Here is a 14,991-nt window from a genome sequence, read left to right as displayed (position 1 = left end):
ACATTCAAGTGGGGACAAGTACATTAAACAACGCACTTCAAACTTAACGGTGATCCTGTCCGTACAGCAATTCCCATCAGAACTCCCAAAAATCGGAACATGTTCATATGAAGCACCGAGTTTAGCGTCGGATCCAACAGGAAACAATCCCGGTTAGCACCAGCTTCTCCACGTCCGTTTGGTGTCTGAATCAATAACGGTACGCTACCGTTCTGCAACTCGTCGCACATTTCAGCGATCGACTCGCTAAATCCACCACCACAATCGTCGACGCTTTCGCCCACAAATTTCACCTTCCAGACACGGTGGGGCATCGATAGGGCTTCCTGGGTCAAAAGTGGCAGCTTCTGCACCATCTGTCCGAATACGCTCTTCATTCCGTCAACCCCAGCTAATCCGTTACCTGAGCGCATGCGTGATCGCTTGACCTGTATCCGGTTAAGTTCGATCACCGGTCCGTGAGGTTTATCACGTACCATGGTCGTTTGAATGACTTTTCGGAAGCCAGCTTCCTTGATCGAGTATACCAGAATGTCCTTCAAAGCACCAAGCGAAAGCTCACCACTGATCGGGAGCATAGCCAAACAAGGGCACACCAGTTCAGAGAAGTGATGCAGTAACACTAATCTAGCATGGAGAACCTCCGGAGAAATGTCTCTTACAAGGTCATACTCCAACGGAGGGGATGGTGGCGGTCGGACGGCTTCACTCAATTGATATGTCGATAGCGCTAACGTATGGGCGGAACCACAAATCACCTTAACAATATGTTTGCCTTGCAGAGATTGTACCAGTCTTGGTCGTTGAATTGCTGTTACCGTGCCATCTCCCAGTTGGCCTTCATCGTTATCACCCCAGGTAAACACTTCTCCCGAATCACTGCAAGCTACGCAGTGCAGCGAACCCGTTGCGATCGATATTATCTTTTTCCCCTGTAGGGCTGCCACCTTCTTTGGACGACGGACGTGATCCGTGTTGCCGTGACCCAACCGATGATAGTCACCTTTGCCCCAAGTATATACACTTCCCGATCGTGTCAATGCAACCGAAAACTGCGATCCACACTCCACTTTTATAACTCCCAAACCCGCCAAACTTTCAATTTTCATCGGGATCTTGCACCCATCAGAACCTCCTCGACCCAACTTTCCGTAGTCACCATCACCCCAACTCCACACATTATCATCATCCGTTATGCACAGCGTTTGGGCATCTCCTGACCCACATGCAATATCGATCGCTCGATAACCCAACAAGGCCTCCACCAGTTTTGGTTGTAATTGATCTTCAGAATCTCCGTGACCTAATCGACCATATCGCCCTTTACCCCAGGTCAAAACATGCCCCTGCGATGTTATGCAAGCCGAATGAGCACTTCCGCACGCTATATCTATAACACCGATTCCGGATAACGCCTCGATCAACTTCGGTCGATCGTAACTATCCCGATTTCCGTGACCCAATTTACCGTCTTCACCTTCTCCCCACGAGAATACTTCTCCATCCGATGACAATGCCAGGCAATGTTTCCCTCCAGAATTTACCGCCACTTTCTTGATGATCACATGCTGCAAAGACTCCACCAATGTCGGAGCGGACACCGAATCTGTACCACCGATTCCCAGCCGTCCACCAGCTCCGTAACCCGTTGCGTACAGCTTGCCATCCGGGGTGACCGCATACAATGTTTGCTCTCCTCCGGCAATTTGGATAGGTCTCAGCAAACTCAACGCTTCACACGGTGTAGGCATCTTAATCCGGCTGCCATCCAGACCTCCCAACTGTCCCCGATGATTGTGACCCCATCCGAAAATGGTACTAGCTCCACCCCAAGAGAACGCCCAATCCTCTGGCCGTCTGTTGAACCACTGCAACAGCTGTGAATCGTACTGCGGTGTAAAGTAGTTGTGGTCCTCATGCAAATACTTTGAGGTATCGATCGATTCGATTTCGCTCCCTGTGGCGGAACCCAAATCGAAACCTTGTTGACTGAGACTGGAACCACTATTGGTGTGTTGGACCAACGAACAGTGACTACTGGTGAGACTATTTGCCCCAGTATTGGGCAGGGAGGGGTTTGTTGCAGGTGAAGCTATTTCAACGAGCTTTTTACGAACTTCGAGAGTGAAGGTTGGCGGTAACGTCACTCGGCGAATCAGCGATTGAGCTACTCGAACAGCGGAGGAGTAGCGACGGAACCACGCCCACTTGTGGGCATCACCGTGCGGTAGAAGCGAGTCGAGTTGCATATCACAAGCCAAGGCCACCAAGGTTTTGAAATATTCGGAATGCATCAAGTGAAGTCCGGTGCGGACCTGCGGTTCTTCATATTCGTACTGCCTTAGTATGATCGGAATCAACGGACTGAGGATTTCAACTACAGAAGGCTCAAGTGCGCGAGGAGCTTCCCGAGATGTTAGGTATTGATGCATTTTCTTCAAAGCCCAGATTCTCTGGGCCACAGTCAATGAGCTGAGTTGAGCACACTGAGAGAGTGCAGACGTCAATCTTATTAGGGTATTGCTATTGTGGGGAACCAACGATGACTCAAGCAAACCCATAACCATCGCGATCGACGGCTGTGAGAGTACAGTACGATCCGATCCTAGCTCTTGGAGATAGGACTCTGGCATGATTGCGTGGACATAGAACCGCCAACCCCATCCATTAACAGAGTTATCACTCGTGAACTTCCAACGCATTTCGTCACCGGCAATCCGGATTTCTGGTGCCCACTGGGCCCATTCACGACCAGAACGTGTCGCTACTACTCGTCCTGTACCATCAATAATAATGAGGGGATCATTGCGACGTTCCGTTGAGCATTGGCTATCGAATTCAATGCGAAGTGCTTCGGCACCGGGGATTTTGACGTGGCCTGAAGAAAAATAATGGTAATAATACAGAACAACATTTAGAATCTCGACTAACACACTTACCCACTAATGTTATATCATCGATATACGGATGGCTAGTCTCCTGAACCACTGCTTTCGGTAGCTTGCCCAAGGAGTGCCGCGAGGTGCACAAATCCTCAAGCTCAGTGATGCAGGTTTCGATCAACATATTGGCGATCGGCGTACTTCCCTTAGCTAAAGCGATCAACGTGGTGGCAATGGTTTCCGATGTGTTTGCTGGCCCTGTTCGACCCGATACGCTCAACTTGAGCAGCTCGATTAGGTGTTTGGCTTCCGATTCGCCCAGTAGGGCGGTGAAATCGTCCAGTCCGCTGATGATCGGAACTTCGTTCATCATCTGGGGAGAAAATTCGGTATTTTAATACATACTGTGAAACCTCCTTTTACGCTCAAAATTGAAAATAACGCTCCCTCTCTTTTTACGACCTAGAAGCGACAAATTTGAATTAGTTTCAGATGGCGTGTATATGTTTCAGATAATCTACGAATTATATAGAGTCAAGATCTGCAGAACAACTCCCGTGACGGAGGCCGTAGGTATATAAAGAATTACAAATGCAGTAACCCCATTTAGGTATATGTTTGCAATCCAAGTAGTTAGGCCAAAACAAATATTCAAAAACAATTGCCTCCCCCCCCTTCGGATTTTTTTTTGCCCAAAAATAATATTTTGAGGGGGCAACAAAATAATATTCGGATAATTTTGAGGATTTTTAGAACATTCTGTAACAAATCCTAGGAGTTTTATTTTTATTATTTTTATTTTAATATTTATTTTTTATTATCCCCCCCCCCCTTTACCTTGCGTAGATCAGTAGGACATAATTTTAATTAAATATTTGTAATGGCCTTATTGTTGTTGTCATGAGCAGGGTTGTTAATCGATAAATTATTATCGTTAATTTAACGCCATCTTCGATAACGATAACGAATGTACGATGATGCTTCGTTGACGATAAAGTGAGCGTTGATTTATCGTTATCGTTATCGAGTCTTCGTTGATTTATCGATAATTATCGAGTTAACTGTAATATGTCCTGCAGGTAAAAATATAATATTTACAAGTTGGTTTTGCAATATACTTTTCTAGCATTGCCCTGAAATATTAGGTAACTCATTTAAATCTTGCAATTAAGTTGGGGTTCAAATTGATCAAACAGATTCTTACGATCATTTATTCAATCTCACAGATAGTCGCGGTTCTCCATAATAAAGAATCGTATTTGTTATGTTTGAATCACAAAACATCTATTTTGGAGATCCGGAGAGCCTACATGTATAACATAATTATAGTTATTTTATGACTCAGAGAGTAGATTAACCGAATCGTGCTCAATTCATCACGGAGGGTATTTTCACTTGGTACCTATGCCTGACATGAAATACTACAAGTCGCTGTATTATTCTTTAGCAGTTGAAACCCAATTCTAAATCCCGAAGTATTCCGATTCCAGCTACATCTTCTTGATTATCCGATGAAGATTGTCTAAGAAAAAATCATCATGCGTTCTCAATAGATATGTCTCCATCTCAAAGCAAGTCTGTCTGGTTAGCACAAATATCCGCGTTGTATATTCCAAACACTTATGTAGTGCTTGATAGTCCATCAAGCCAATGACAGAACACTTGGTTTTTATTCGTTCCGTGCCGTTCCCGTTTCAATCAAAATCATCTCTGGTCAACCTGCTACAATGAGGGTCATCATTGAGAAATTTTGGAAAAGATCAGTTTACATAATTCTCGGCTTCTGTCAAAATTATACATAACTTTTTTTTCTCGTAATCTAGTAACCACATTATTGCAAAATTATCGAGTTAACTTACGTTAAATTAACGTTGAATTATCGAACTCCGATAATTACTGAGTTGATGCATCTTTATCGTAGCAACCGATAACGTTGAACACAATTAACTTTATCGGCGATAACGATAAATTAACGATTAATAACCCTGGTCATGAGTGCAAGATAGTTTACGAACTCCATAAAATCAAGATATGCAAATCAACTCCTGTGACGGAGGCAGTTATTGAAGAATGAATAAGTTGTGTAACTCCATCATGGTATGTGTTTGCATTCCGAGTTGTGGTTGTCATGAGTTCAAGATAGTCTACGAACTCTTAAGATTCAAGATCTACAGATCAACTCCTATAACGGAGTGAGTTATTGAAGAATTAACAAGTTGTGAGACCCAATCTTAATATATGTTTGCATTCCAAGTAGTTATTGTTGTTGTCATGAGCTCAAGGTAGACTACGAACTCTATAGAATCAAGATCTGCAGATCAACCTCCGTGACGGAGGCAGTTATTGAAGAATTAACAAGTTGTGCAACCCAATCTTGGCATTTATTTACATACAAAGTAGTTATTATTGTCATAGGTTTCAGGTAGTCTACCTACTCCATAAAGAATAAACAAATTGTGTAACTCCATCATGGTATATGTTGGCATTCCAAGTAGTTATTGTTGTTGCCATGAGTTACCCAGGGTTTTCATGGATCACCATGAACATATGCCATGAGCGCATTCTATTCTATGTATCACAAAGGAAGGTCCAAACTCAAGCAAGTTCTCGAAAATTGGAGGTAACATAAAAAGGAAAATGGTTTTAGTTATTGTTCTTGGGTCCTGCATTTGGTTTTTCCTTCTTGCCTTCTCTTTTCTTTCCTTCAACATTTTCATTCTTTATTCTTTCTTCTCTTTTTCCTTCCGTCTTCTTTCTTCCTTCTCTCTCCTTCCCGAGCAGCACAAGTCAGACAAAAAAGGTTACAGCAAATTGATTGTGACTGAATCTGGTCACATATCAGTTGCAGAAACCAATGAGTAACATGTGTGCTGCTAGGGTTTATTCTTCCTTCATCCATCTTTCTTTTCCTTCTTCTCACTTCTTTCTTCCTACTTCTAATTTCTTTCTTTCCGGTTTCTTCGTCCTTAATACTTCTTCTTTCTTCTATCTTCTTCCTTGTTCTTTCTTCCTCTTTCTTTTTCCTTGTACCTTTTTTTTTCTTTCTTCTTTCTTTTTCCTTCTTCTTTATTCCTTGTTCCATCTTCTTTCTTTCTTCCTTCTACCTTATGTCTTCCATTCTTTCATCCTTGTTCCTTATTTCTACTTCTTTCTTTATTCTTTTTTTTTGCTTCTTCATTCTTCCTCTTTCCTTCTTTCTTCTACCAACTTCCTTCTTTGTTCCTTCCGTCTTACTTCTTTTTCCTTCTTTTAACCTCCTTACTCCTCCTCCTCCTCCTTGGCACGGCAAATGCTGGGTAAAGCGTACCATTGGTACTTCGCGTACCTGAAGGAATAAAATAGACCCCATCTCGCGGTCCTTAGCCTCTTACCCAGCAACTCCTATCCCTACCTCCCCGCGGTGCTGGCCGGGATACGAGCAACCTTAGGGAAGATCGGGTAACCAACCCCGGTGGGAACTATGGTCGTAGGCTGACAGGGAAAAGGGGGGTTTGCTCCTCTCCGGAGGTGCAAATCTTACTGAGCGTCTGTTCTCCATGTCAGGTTCGGCTCACAACAGCGTCTGTTCTCCATGTTAGGGGCGGCTGATCATCGTCCGAGTGCCAGCGAGGGACTAAGTGAAACGATGCACCATGGTCCACCGGAAATAAGGAGGAATGGTCCTCCGGAAATTTATGGGGTTTGGTGTCAGGCCCTGCAAGCCAGCCTTTAAAAAATCTTAAGCAACGAACAATCAACAAGAGAGTACGGACCGGAACCATCGGCGAAGACCACTGCGACGAAAAGGGACTAGCGATTGGAAACTCGGTTCGTGGAACTGCAAATCTCTCAACTTCATCGGGAGCACACGCATACTCGCCGATGTGCTCAAGGACCGTGGATTCGGCATCGTAGCGCTGCAGGAGGTTTGTTGGAAGGGATCAATGGTGCGAACGTTTAGAGGTAATCATACCATCTACCAGAGCTGCGGCAACACACATGAGCTGGGAACAGCTTTCATAGTGATGGGCGATATGCAAAGGCGCGTGATCGGGTGGTGGCCGATCAATGAAAGAATGTGCAGGTTGAGGATCAAAGGCCGGTTCTTCAACTTCAGCATAATCAACGTCCATAGCCCACACTCCGGAAGCACTGATGATGATAAGGACGCATTCTACGCGCAGCTGGAACGTGAGTACGACAGCTGCCCAAGCCACGACGTCAAAATCATCATAGGAGATTTGAACGCTCAGGTTGGCCAAGAGGAGGAGTTTAGACCGACTATTGGAAAGTTCAGCGCTCACCGGCTGACGAACGAAAACGGCCTACGACTAATTGATTTTGCCGCCTCCAAGAATATGGCCATTCGTAGCACCTACTTCCAACACAGCCTCCCGTATCGGTACACCTGGAGATCACCACTGCAGACAGAATCACAAATCGACCACGTTCTGATTGATGGACGGCACTTCTCCGACATTATCGACGTCAGGACATATCGTGGCGCTAACATCGACTCTGACCACTAGCTGGTGATGGTTAAACTGCGCCCAACACTATCCGTCATCAACAATGTTCGGTACCGACGACCGCCGCGGTACGACCTAGAGCGACTGAAGCAACCTGATGTCGCCACTGCATACGCGCAGCATCTCGAGGCAGCGTTGCCGGAAGAGGGTGAGCTCGATGGGGCCCCTCTTGAGGACTGCTGGAGTACAGTTAAAGCAGCCATTAACGACGCAGCGGAGAACAACGTCGGGTATATGGGTCGAAGTCGACGGAACGATTGGTTCGACGAAGAGTGCAGACAGATTCTGGAGGAGAAGGACGCAGCGCGGGCGGTCGCGCTGCAGCAAGGTACCCGGCAGAATGTGGAACGTTATAGACGGAAGCGGAGACAGCAGACCCGCCTTTTTCAGGAGAAGAAACACCGCCTGGAAGAAGCGGAGTGCGAGGAGATGGAACAGCCTTGCCGTTCTCAAGATACACGCAAGTTCTATCAGAAGCTCAACGCATCCCGCAAAGGCTTCGTGCCGCGAGCCGAAATGTGCCGGGATAAGGATGGGAGCATCTTGACGGACGAACGTGTGGTGATCGAAAGGTGGAAGCAGCACTACGAGGAACATCTGAATGGCGCTGAGAGTACAGGCAGTGAAAGTTTAGGCAGCGGAGGAGATGACTACGTCAGTTCGGCGGACGATGGAAGCCAACCAGCCCCAACTTGAGAGAAGTTAAGGATGCCATTCAACAGCTAAAGACCAATAAAGCAGCTGGTAAGGATGGTATCGGAGCTGAGCTCATCAAGATGGGCCCGGAAAAGCTGGCCACTTGCCTGCACAAACTGATAGTCAGAATCTGGGAAACCGAACAGCTACCGGAGGAGTGGAAGGAAGGGGTTATATGCCCCATCTACAAGAAAGGCGACAAACTGGAGTGTGAGAACTTTCGAGCGATCACCATCCTTAATGCCGCCTACAAAGTGATATCCCAGATCATCTTCCGTCGTCTGTCACCATTAGTGAACGAGTTCGTGGGAAGTTATCAAGCCGGCTTCGTTGACGGCCGCTCGACAACGGACCAGATCTTTACTGTACGGCAAATCCTTCAAAAATGCCGTGAATACCAGGTCCCAACGCACCATCTGTTCGTTGATTTCAAGGCGGCATACGACAGTATAGACCGCGTAGAGCTATGGAAAATTATGGACGAGAACAGCTTCCTGGGAAGCTTACCAGACTGATCAAAGCAACGGTGGATGGTGTGCAAAACTGTGTGAAGATTTCGGGCGAACACTCCAGTTCGTTCGAATCGCGCCGGGGACTAAGACAAGGTGATGGACTTTCGTGCCTGTTGTTCAACATTGCGCTAGAAGGTGTCATGCGGAGAGCCGGGTGTAACAGCCGGGGTACGATTTTCAACAGATCCAGTCAATTTATTTGCTTCGCGGATGACATGGACATTGTCGGTCGAACATTTGCAAAGGTGGCAGAACTGTACACCCGCCTGAAACGTGAAGCAACAAAAGTTGGACTGGTGGTGAATGCGTCAAAGACAAAGTACATGCTTGTGGGCGGAACCGAGCGCGACAGGGCCCGCCTGGGAAGCAGTGTTACGATAGACGGGGATACCTTCGAGGTGGTCGAGGAATTCGTCTACCTCGGATCCTTGCTAACGGCTGACAACAACGTTAGTCGTGAAATACGAAGGCGCATCATCTGTGGAAGTCGGGCCTACTACGGGCTTCAGAAGAAACTGCGGTCGAAAAGATTCGCCACCGCACCAAATGTGTCATGTACAAGACGTTAATAAGACCGGTAGTCCTCTACGGACATGAAACATGGACAATGCTCGAGGAGGACTTGCAAGCACTCGGAGTATTCGAGAGACGGGTGCTTAGGGACCATCTTTGGCGGTGTGCAAGAAGACGGTGTGTGGCGGCGAAGAATGAACCATGAGCTCGCCCAACTCTACGGCGAACCCAGTATCCAGAAGGTAGCTAAAGCCGGAAGGGTACGATGGGCAGGACATGTTGCAAGAATGCCGGACAGCAACCCTGCAAAGATGGTGTTCGCTTCCGATCCGGCAGGTACGAGACGGCGTGGAGCGCAGCGAGCGAGATGGGCAGACCAGGTGCAGAACGACTTGGCGAGCGTGGGGCGTATCCGAGGATGGAGAGATGCGGCCTCGAACCGTGCATTGTGGCGTCAAATTGTTGATTCAGTGTTATCTGTTTAGATGTTAACTAAATAAATGAATGAACCTCCTTACTAATTAATTCCTTATTAATTATTAATTCCTTCCTTCTTATTACTTATATCTTTCTTCCTGCTTCCTTCATTATTATTTCTACCTTTTTCCTTCTTTATTTTTTTTCTTTTTTCAACCATCTTCTTTGTTGTCTCTTCTTTCTCCCTTCTTCACTGTTCCCTTTTTCTTTTTTGCTTCCTTATTCCTTCTTCAAGCTTGCTTCTTCTTTCTTTCGTCTTCTATATACATTCTTCCTTCCTTTTTGCCTGTTCCTTCCTCTGTCTGACTTATTCTTTTTTCCATCTTTCTTCCTCTTTTTTCCTTTTTCCTTCTTCTAGCTTCTATCATCATTATTCTTTCATCTTTCTTTCTTCCTTCTTTCTGCTTCCTTCTTCCTTGTTCCTTCTTTTCTCTCCCTTCTTCCTTTCTTTTCCTGCTGCCATCCTTCATCCGTCTCTGTTCTTTTTATTTTTATTTTTCTTTAATCCTAATTTTTTAATCTTTATTTTTTTATTATTTATTCTTCATTTTTTATTCTTTGTTCTTTAATTTTCATTTCTTTTTTTGGGGGGAATTTTCACGTGTTTCGGACTTGCGAAACTCAATGGCCGAAAAGAAGAAAAACTCGGACGCGTCCGCTCGGTACAAGATTTATTTTTCAACTGTTTTTCTGACAAGATTTGTGAATTTTACAGCAAATTATAACATAGTGTGTGTCTACACTGAAAATAAATGGACTGTATTTTTCTTGCTGCGCAATCATACACTTCCCGTTGGGTCGATAGATTCAACATCCGGAAACAGGCAGATCTTGGTCACTGCCCTTTTGTACTCGCTGCTCACCGTCTTAACGGTGACCACTCGCACCACCGAGGATAAGGTGGCCAGGATGTGTGGCTGTGATGCGGCCTAACTTCCACTACTGGGGTGGAACGTTCTCTTCTCCCAATAGCACCAAGGCTCCTTTGATGTCTAAAAAACCGTCCTTTCATTTTTGTCGAGTTTGCAGTGCATGGAGATAGTCTGCGGACCACCTCTTCCAAAAATAATCTCTCATGTATTGCACATGCTGCCATCTTGACATTCTGCCGATCTTCTTCTGGTCATACACGGTAATATTAGAATACTCATTTTAGGAGTACTTTTTAGTCTTATTTGAGAATATGGCCAATACGTCAAAAAATGCGTACTTTCAAATCATTGGTGGAGAGTATTTTTCACTCCTTTTAGAGAATGTAAAAGGAATTAAAAATGAGTGAAAAGTAGTATTTTAAAGAAAAGAAAATTTCATAACCAAACATTAAGCAAGTTAGTAACTATTTTATTGATCGGTAAGTTTATATTATTGATTTGTTTCATGTTCTCTAACTAAAAATATATGTTATATAATATCTATAGGAACTATGATGATTCTAGAGCCTGTTCTAGAGTGTTTTTGCGTGACAATCATAAGCTTGTCAGGATATGGCCAACTAAAGTCGATTTGGCGATCTGATGGAAATGCAGGTCAAACACAGTCTGGGCCATTGCTCACGACATTGCCAAAAAGGTGAGTTGAAATTTGGTGAATTCGTCTGGGAATGAAATGCTAAAATGATATTTCTTTTTGCAGCTTGATGTCGGCCCTCGCGTCTGAGTCGAATCCTTCTTCCAGAGCATCCAACTATCTTAAACCGAATACAAAAAGCAGTTCCGGTCGGAGATCGAGGCATCCAAGGAACGCATTCGGAAGCGAGCATAAGGAAAGAAGCACAAAAAACTAGGAGGAACATAAAGCCCGTTGGGATCCAGCGGAGGACCTCGGATCTCTTTCCGATGTATTGCAAGTGTTTCGAAACTCGCGATATTGAAATGCTGTAGGAAGTGATGAATATTCTGCTCAAGGAAGAAGCTCGCTATCACTTGACACGTTGTGTAGATTCCGGTATGTGCGTTCCGGTTGACGATAGGAGTATGTTAGACACAGTCGTATTATAATTGTTTTATATGAATAATTTTATTATTGAATAAATATGCATTAATGCCCTCGCTTTTGTTATTATTAGCTGAAAATGAAGAAATCGTTTTATTCTTTAGAAACGAATAATTTATAATAAGGGGTAAAAAGTATGCATTTTATCTTTGTTATTTGGAGTAAAAAATATGCATTTTAACTTTGAGAAAAGGAGTAAAAAGTATGCTTCGTTTGACGTATAGGCAATATACTCATAAATGAGTAAACGAAATATACTCCTTTTATGCGTAGTTCCACTTTTCCAGGATTATGCGTACTTTATAGTCATAAAAGAGTATATTCCGGTTACCGTGTATGAAGCCTCCGGAATTGCTTGACCAGTGCGCCCAATCAAGAAATGCGATGGTGTTAAAGTCTGGAAATCATTTGGGTCGTCCGATGAGGGGCACATTGGACGTGAATTCATTATCGCCTCCGCTTCCGCAAGGAACGTCGTCATCTCTTCGCACGTCAATTTCGTCTCTCCAACAGCACGCATAAGCAAGTACTTCATTGACTTGACTCCGGCTTCCCAATTACCGCCGAAGTGCGGGCTTCGTGGCGGTATGAAATGCCAGGTGATGCCTTTGGTTGTACAGAACTCTTGTCTTTGTGCAATTGGCTTTGGAAAAGTTGTCGTAGTTCCGCTAGCTCATTAGCAGCACCGGTGAATGTAGCGGCATTGCTCGAAAAAAGATCAGATGGAATGCCACGTCGACTCGAAAACCTCTGTAACGCTGCCAAGAACGTCTCCGATCGCAGATCTGTGCAAAGTTCTAAATATACTGCCTTTACGGCCATGCACACGAACACCGCAACGTACGCTTTTACAAACTTCGGTTTCTTGCCACTCTCTCTGAGTATGAACGGTACAGCAAAATTTGCACCAGTCAAAGCAAACCTTAGTGCAGCTGTGACGCGGTAACTTAACAGCTGGCCCATGAATTGGTTCAACTGCTGTGGCTTGTGTTTGTAACATCTAAAACATCGACTAGTAATCCGCTTGACCGTTGTCTCAAACTGCTGACGAACGATTGAGATCAAAACGTTCTGCCCGATGTGGAGGTTTTTCTCATGTAAATGACGGACCAGTAGCTCAACCACTCAACTTCCCGGAAGCAGTAGTTGGTGCTTGCCTTCGTATGGAATGTTTGAGTACTTCAGTCGTCCGCTAACTCTGATAAAATCTTCGTACTTGTACTCCTGTTTGGATTCCTTTTGTTTTACAATTTAGAAAATAGTTTTAGTGGCCCTGGACAACTCGCCAACAGTGATCGGATTGCTGACAGGATTTCTCTTCTTCGTACGGGGCTATTTCAATAAATCGCCACACGTATGTCATGTTGCAATCGACTAAAGTTGCTGACTCGACACCAGTTGTTACACGATTTCGCCACGATCGTAGCAAGGACACTTTTCGAACTCCGTAGTTCCGGTAGTTCATTATCTGCTAGCAAAGGCACGGCCTCATCTTCCACTTCATGATGTTGTCTCTGCTCTGGTGCGGCTCTCCACCAAAGTTCTTCCTCAATCAGCTGATCCGGATGCAGGCCTCGTGACAGCACACCAGCGGGATTGTTCTCGGACCTAATGAATTCCCATTTGTAGTTCTGCGTTAGTTCGACGATAGTAGCGACTCGATTGCACACAAACTCGTTCAAAACCGCCAGACTGTTTTCAACCAGCTAAGACAAATCATCGAATCGGAGTACAGTGTGACGCTGTCAAACTTTACTTTCAATGGTACAATCGCCTTCTGAGCCAGCTGCGCCAGTACCAGTGCCCCATACAATTCGAGTCTGGGTATAGTCATCGGTTTAAGAGGGGCAACTCGGGACTTACTGCACACTAACTGAATGTTGATTGTGCCGTCACTGACCTCAGTCCAAACGTACAGAACAGTACCATATGCGCGTTTCGATTCATCACAGTAACCAAGTAGCTCGACCTTCGCGGCATCACCGGGGATGACGCATCTGTTCTTCCTTATCTGTCGCACTGCAACTATTTTTTAACGAAACGCTAGCCACATCTGCATCTGTTCATCGGAAAACTCATCGTTCCAGCCAAGCTTCAAACGCCATAGCTCCTGCATCAACAGCTTCGCAGTGGTCACTACTGGTCCCAGAAATCCCAGAGGATCAAAAAGCTTACTGATCTCCGAGAGCACTATCCTTGTGGGCTTACCTCCGTAGAGCAATGGGAGCGGTACGTTGAACATGAAGTAGTCATGGCCAGGATTCCATATCAATCCTAAAGTCTTGATGGTGTCGTTGATCTCGGACCTCTCGAAATCTACAACCAGCTTATCCTGTGGAATCAATTGTAGATCCTTGCATTCATACCATGTACCCAAATCAATACCATTCGAAAACAAATAATTGGTGTGCAAATTGTTTTATTTCTCATTTTTGTGATTTTTTTCAGCAGTGAGCACGCCGGATAACGTCAAAACACGACACAAATTGAGCCTAAATTGCCTGTTTGGCGAATGTTATTGATATAGGAGCATGTTATTAATAATGGAACAGATACTCTATATAGCTATCCTCCTTGACAACTTATGCTGCCACTGGAAAGTTGTCTGCTTCGCCTGTAGCCAGTTGGGTCAATGCCTTCGTTGCCAGGTAGGAAGCACTTGAACAGCCGTATATTGTCAATTTGAAGGTAGACATTTCGTTCGCTTCGTTCAGCCATACAATTCTCTGGTACTTTCAATCATCAGGGTGTACCTGTACCTGATGGCGCATTTTAGCTACGTCCGCGGTTAGTCGACCTGGCTTCCTTATAGACTGCGTGATGCGGTAGAAAGTAACCTTGATCGAAATCGTTGGAGACCTCCTGCATGTGATCCAATTCCTTCATAAACTGCTTGTAGGCTTCTTGTTTGGAGGTGTATTTGGCGAGACTAACCATCAGTCTCCCAGAACGACGCTTTGCATTCTCGTATGAGTCGCCTAGTTGACTCTTTCGATCATTGAACGGTAGCCTGACTACGTACCGTCCCTCGCTATTACGGCTGTGGGTCCTTTCAAAGTGTTGCTCTACAGCACGCTCTGCTGCAGTCATATTGCTAGTATATAATACCCTACCTCCAATTCCCAGAACTTGGAGAGGGTACGGTTGACGTCTTCGTGGGTGGTGTTCAGTTGACAAACTCGTTTTTGGATGTCTGGTTGCTGGGTTTTCGCAGGACCCCTTACGACTCGAATACTGTTTCAGCCAGTATCGGGAAGTCGGTTTCAATCTTGAGACGTCCTTTCTTCAGAACGTCGTAGTACAGTTCAGCTCCTATAATAACATCAACATCGTCCGGGACATTGAATGTAGGGTCTGCCAGTTCTATGCCGACAGGGGGTGGCCTGTTTTGAGTTTCTTACCTTACCTGTT

General features: G+C 45.0%; 1 protein-coding gene across 2 annotated transcripts in view; it reads right to left on the bottom strand.

The window, feature by feature from the left end:
- LOC134226420 (probable E3 ubiquitin-protein ligase HERC2) overlaps window positions 1-14,991 on the bottom strand; it is a 69,886-nt gene that overhangs the window by 15,065 nt on the left and 39,830 nt on the right. For both annotated transcript variants that reach the window (XR_009983473.1, XM_062707188.1), the window contains exons 7-8: window positions 2,940-3,255; window positions 37-2,878 (exon numbers count right to left, since the gene is read on the bottom strand). Coding sequence is in view for 1 of the 2 variants with exons in the window: in XM_062707188.1 (XP_062563172.1) it covers window positions 37-2,878; window positions 2,940-3,255 (3,158 nt within the window). In the remaining variant the exon portion in view is untranslated. The remainder of the gene's footprint in view (window positions 1-36; window positions 2,879-2,939; window positions 3,256-14,991) is intronic.

The sequence above is a fragment of the Armigeres subalbatus genome, chromosome 3, assembly GCF_024139115.2.
Source record: "Armigeres subalbatus isolate Guangzhou_Male chromosome 3, GZ_Asu_2, whole genome shotgun sequence".
Taxonomy (NCBI): Eukaryota; Metazoa; Arthropoda; class Insecta; order Diptera; family Culicidae; genus Armigeres; species Armigeres subalbatus.
Note: the sequence above shows the minus strand (reverse complement) of the source record. Positions and strands in the feature narration are given on the sequence as shown.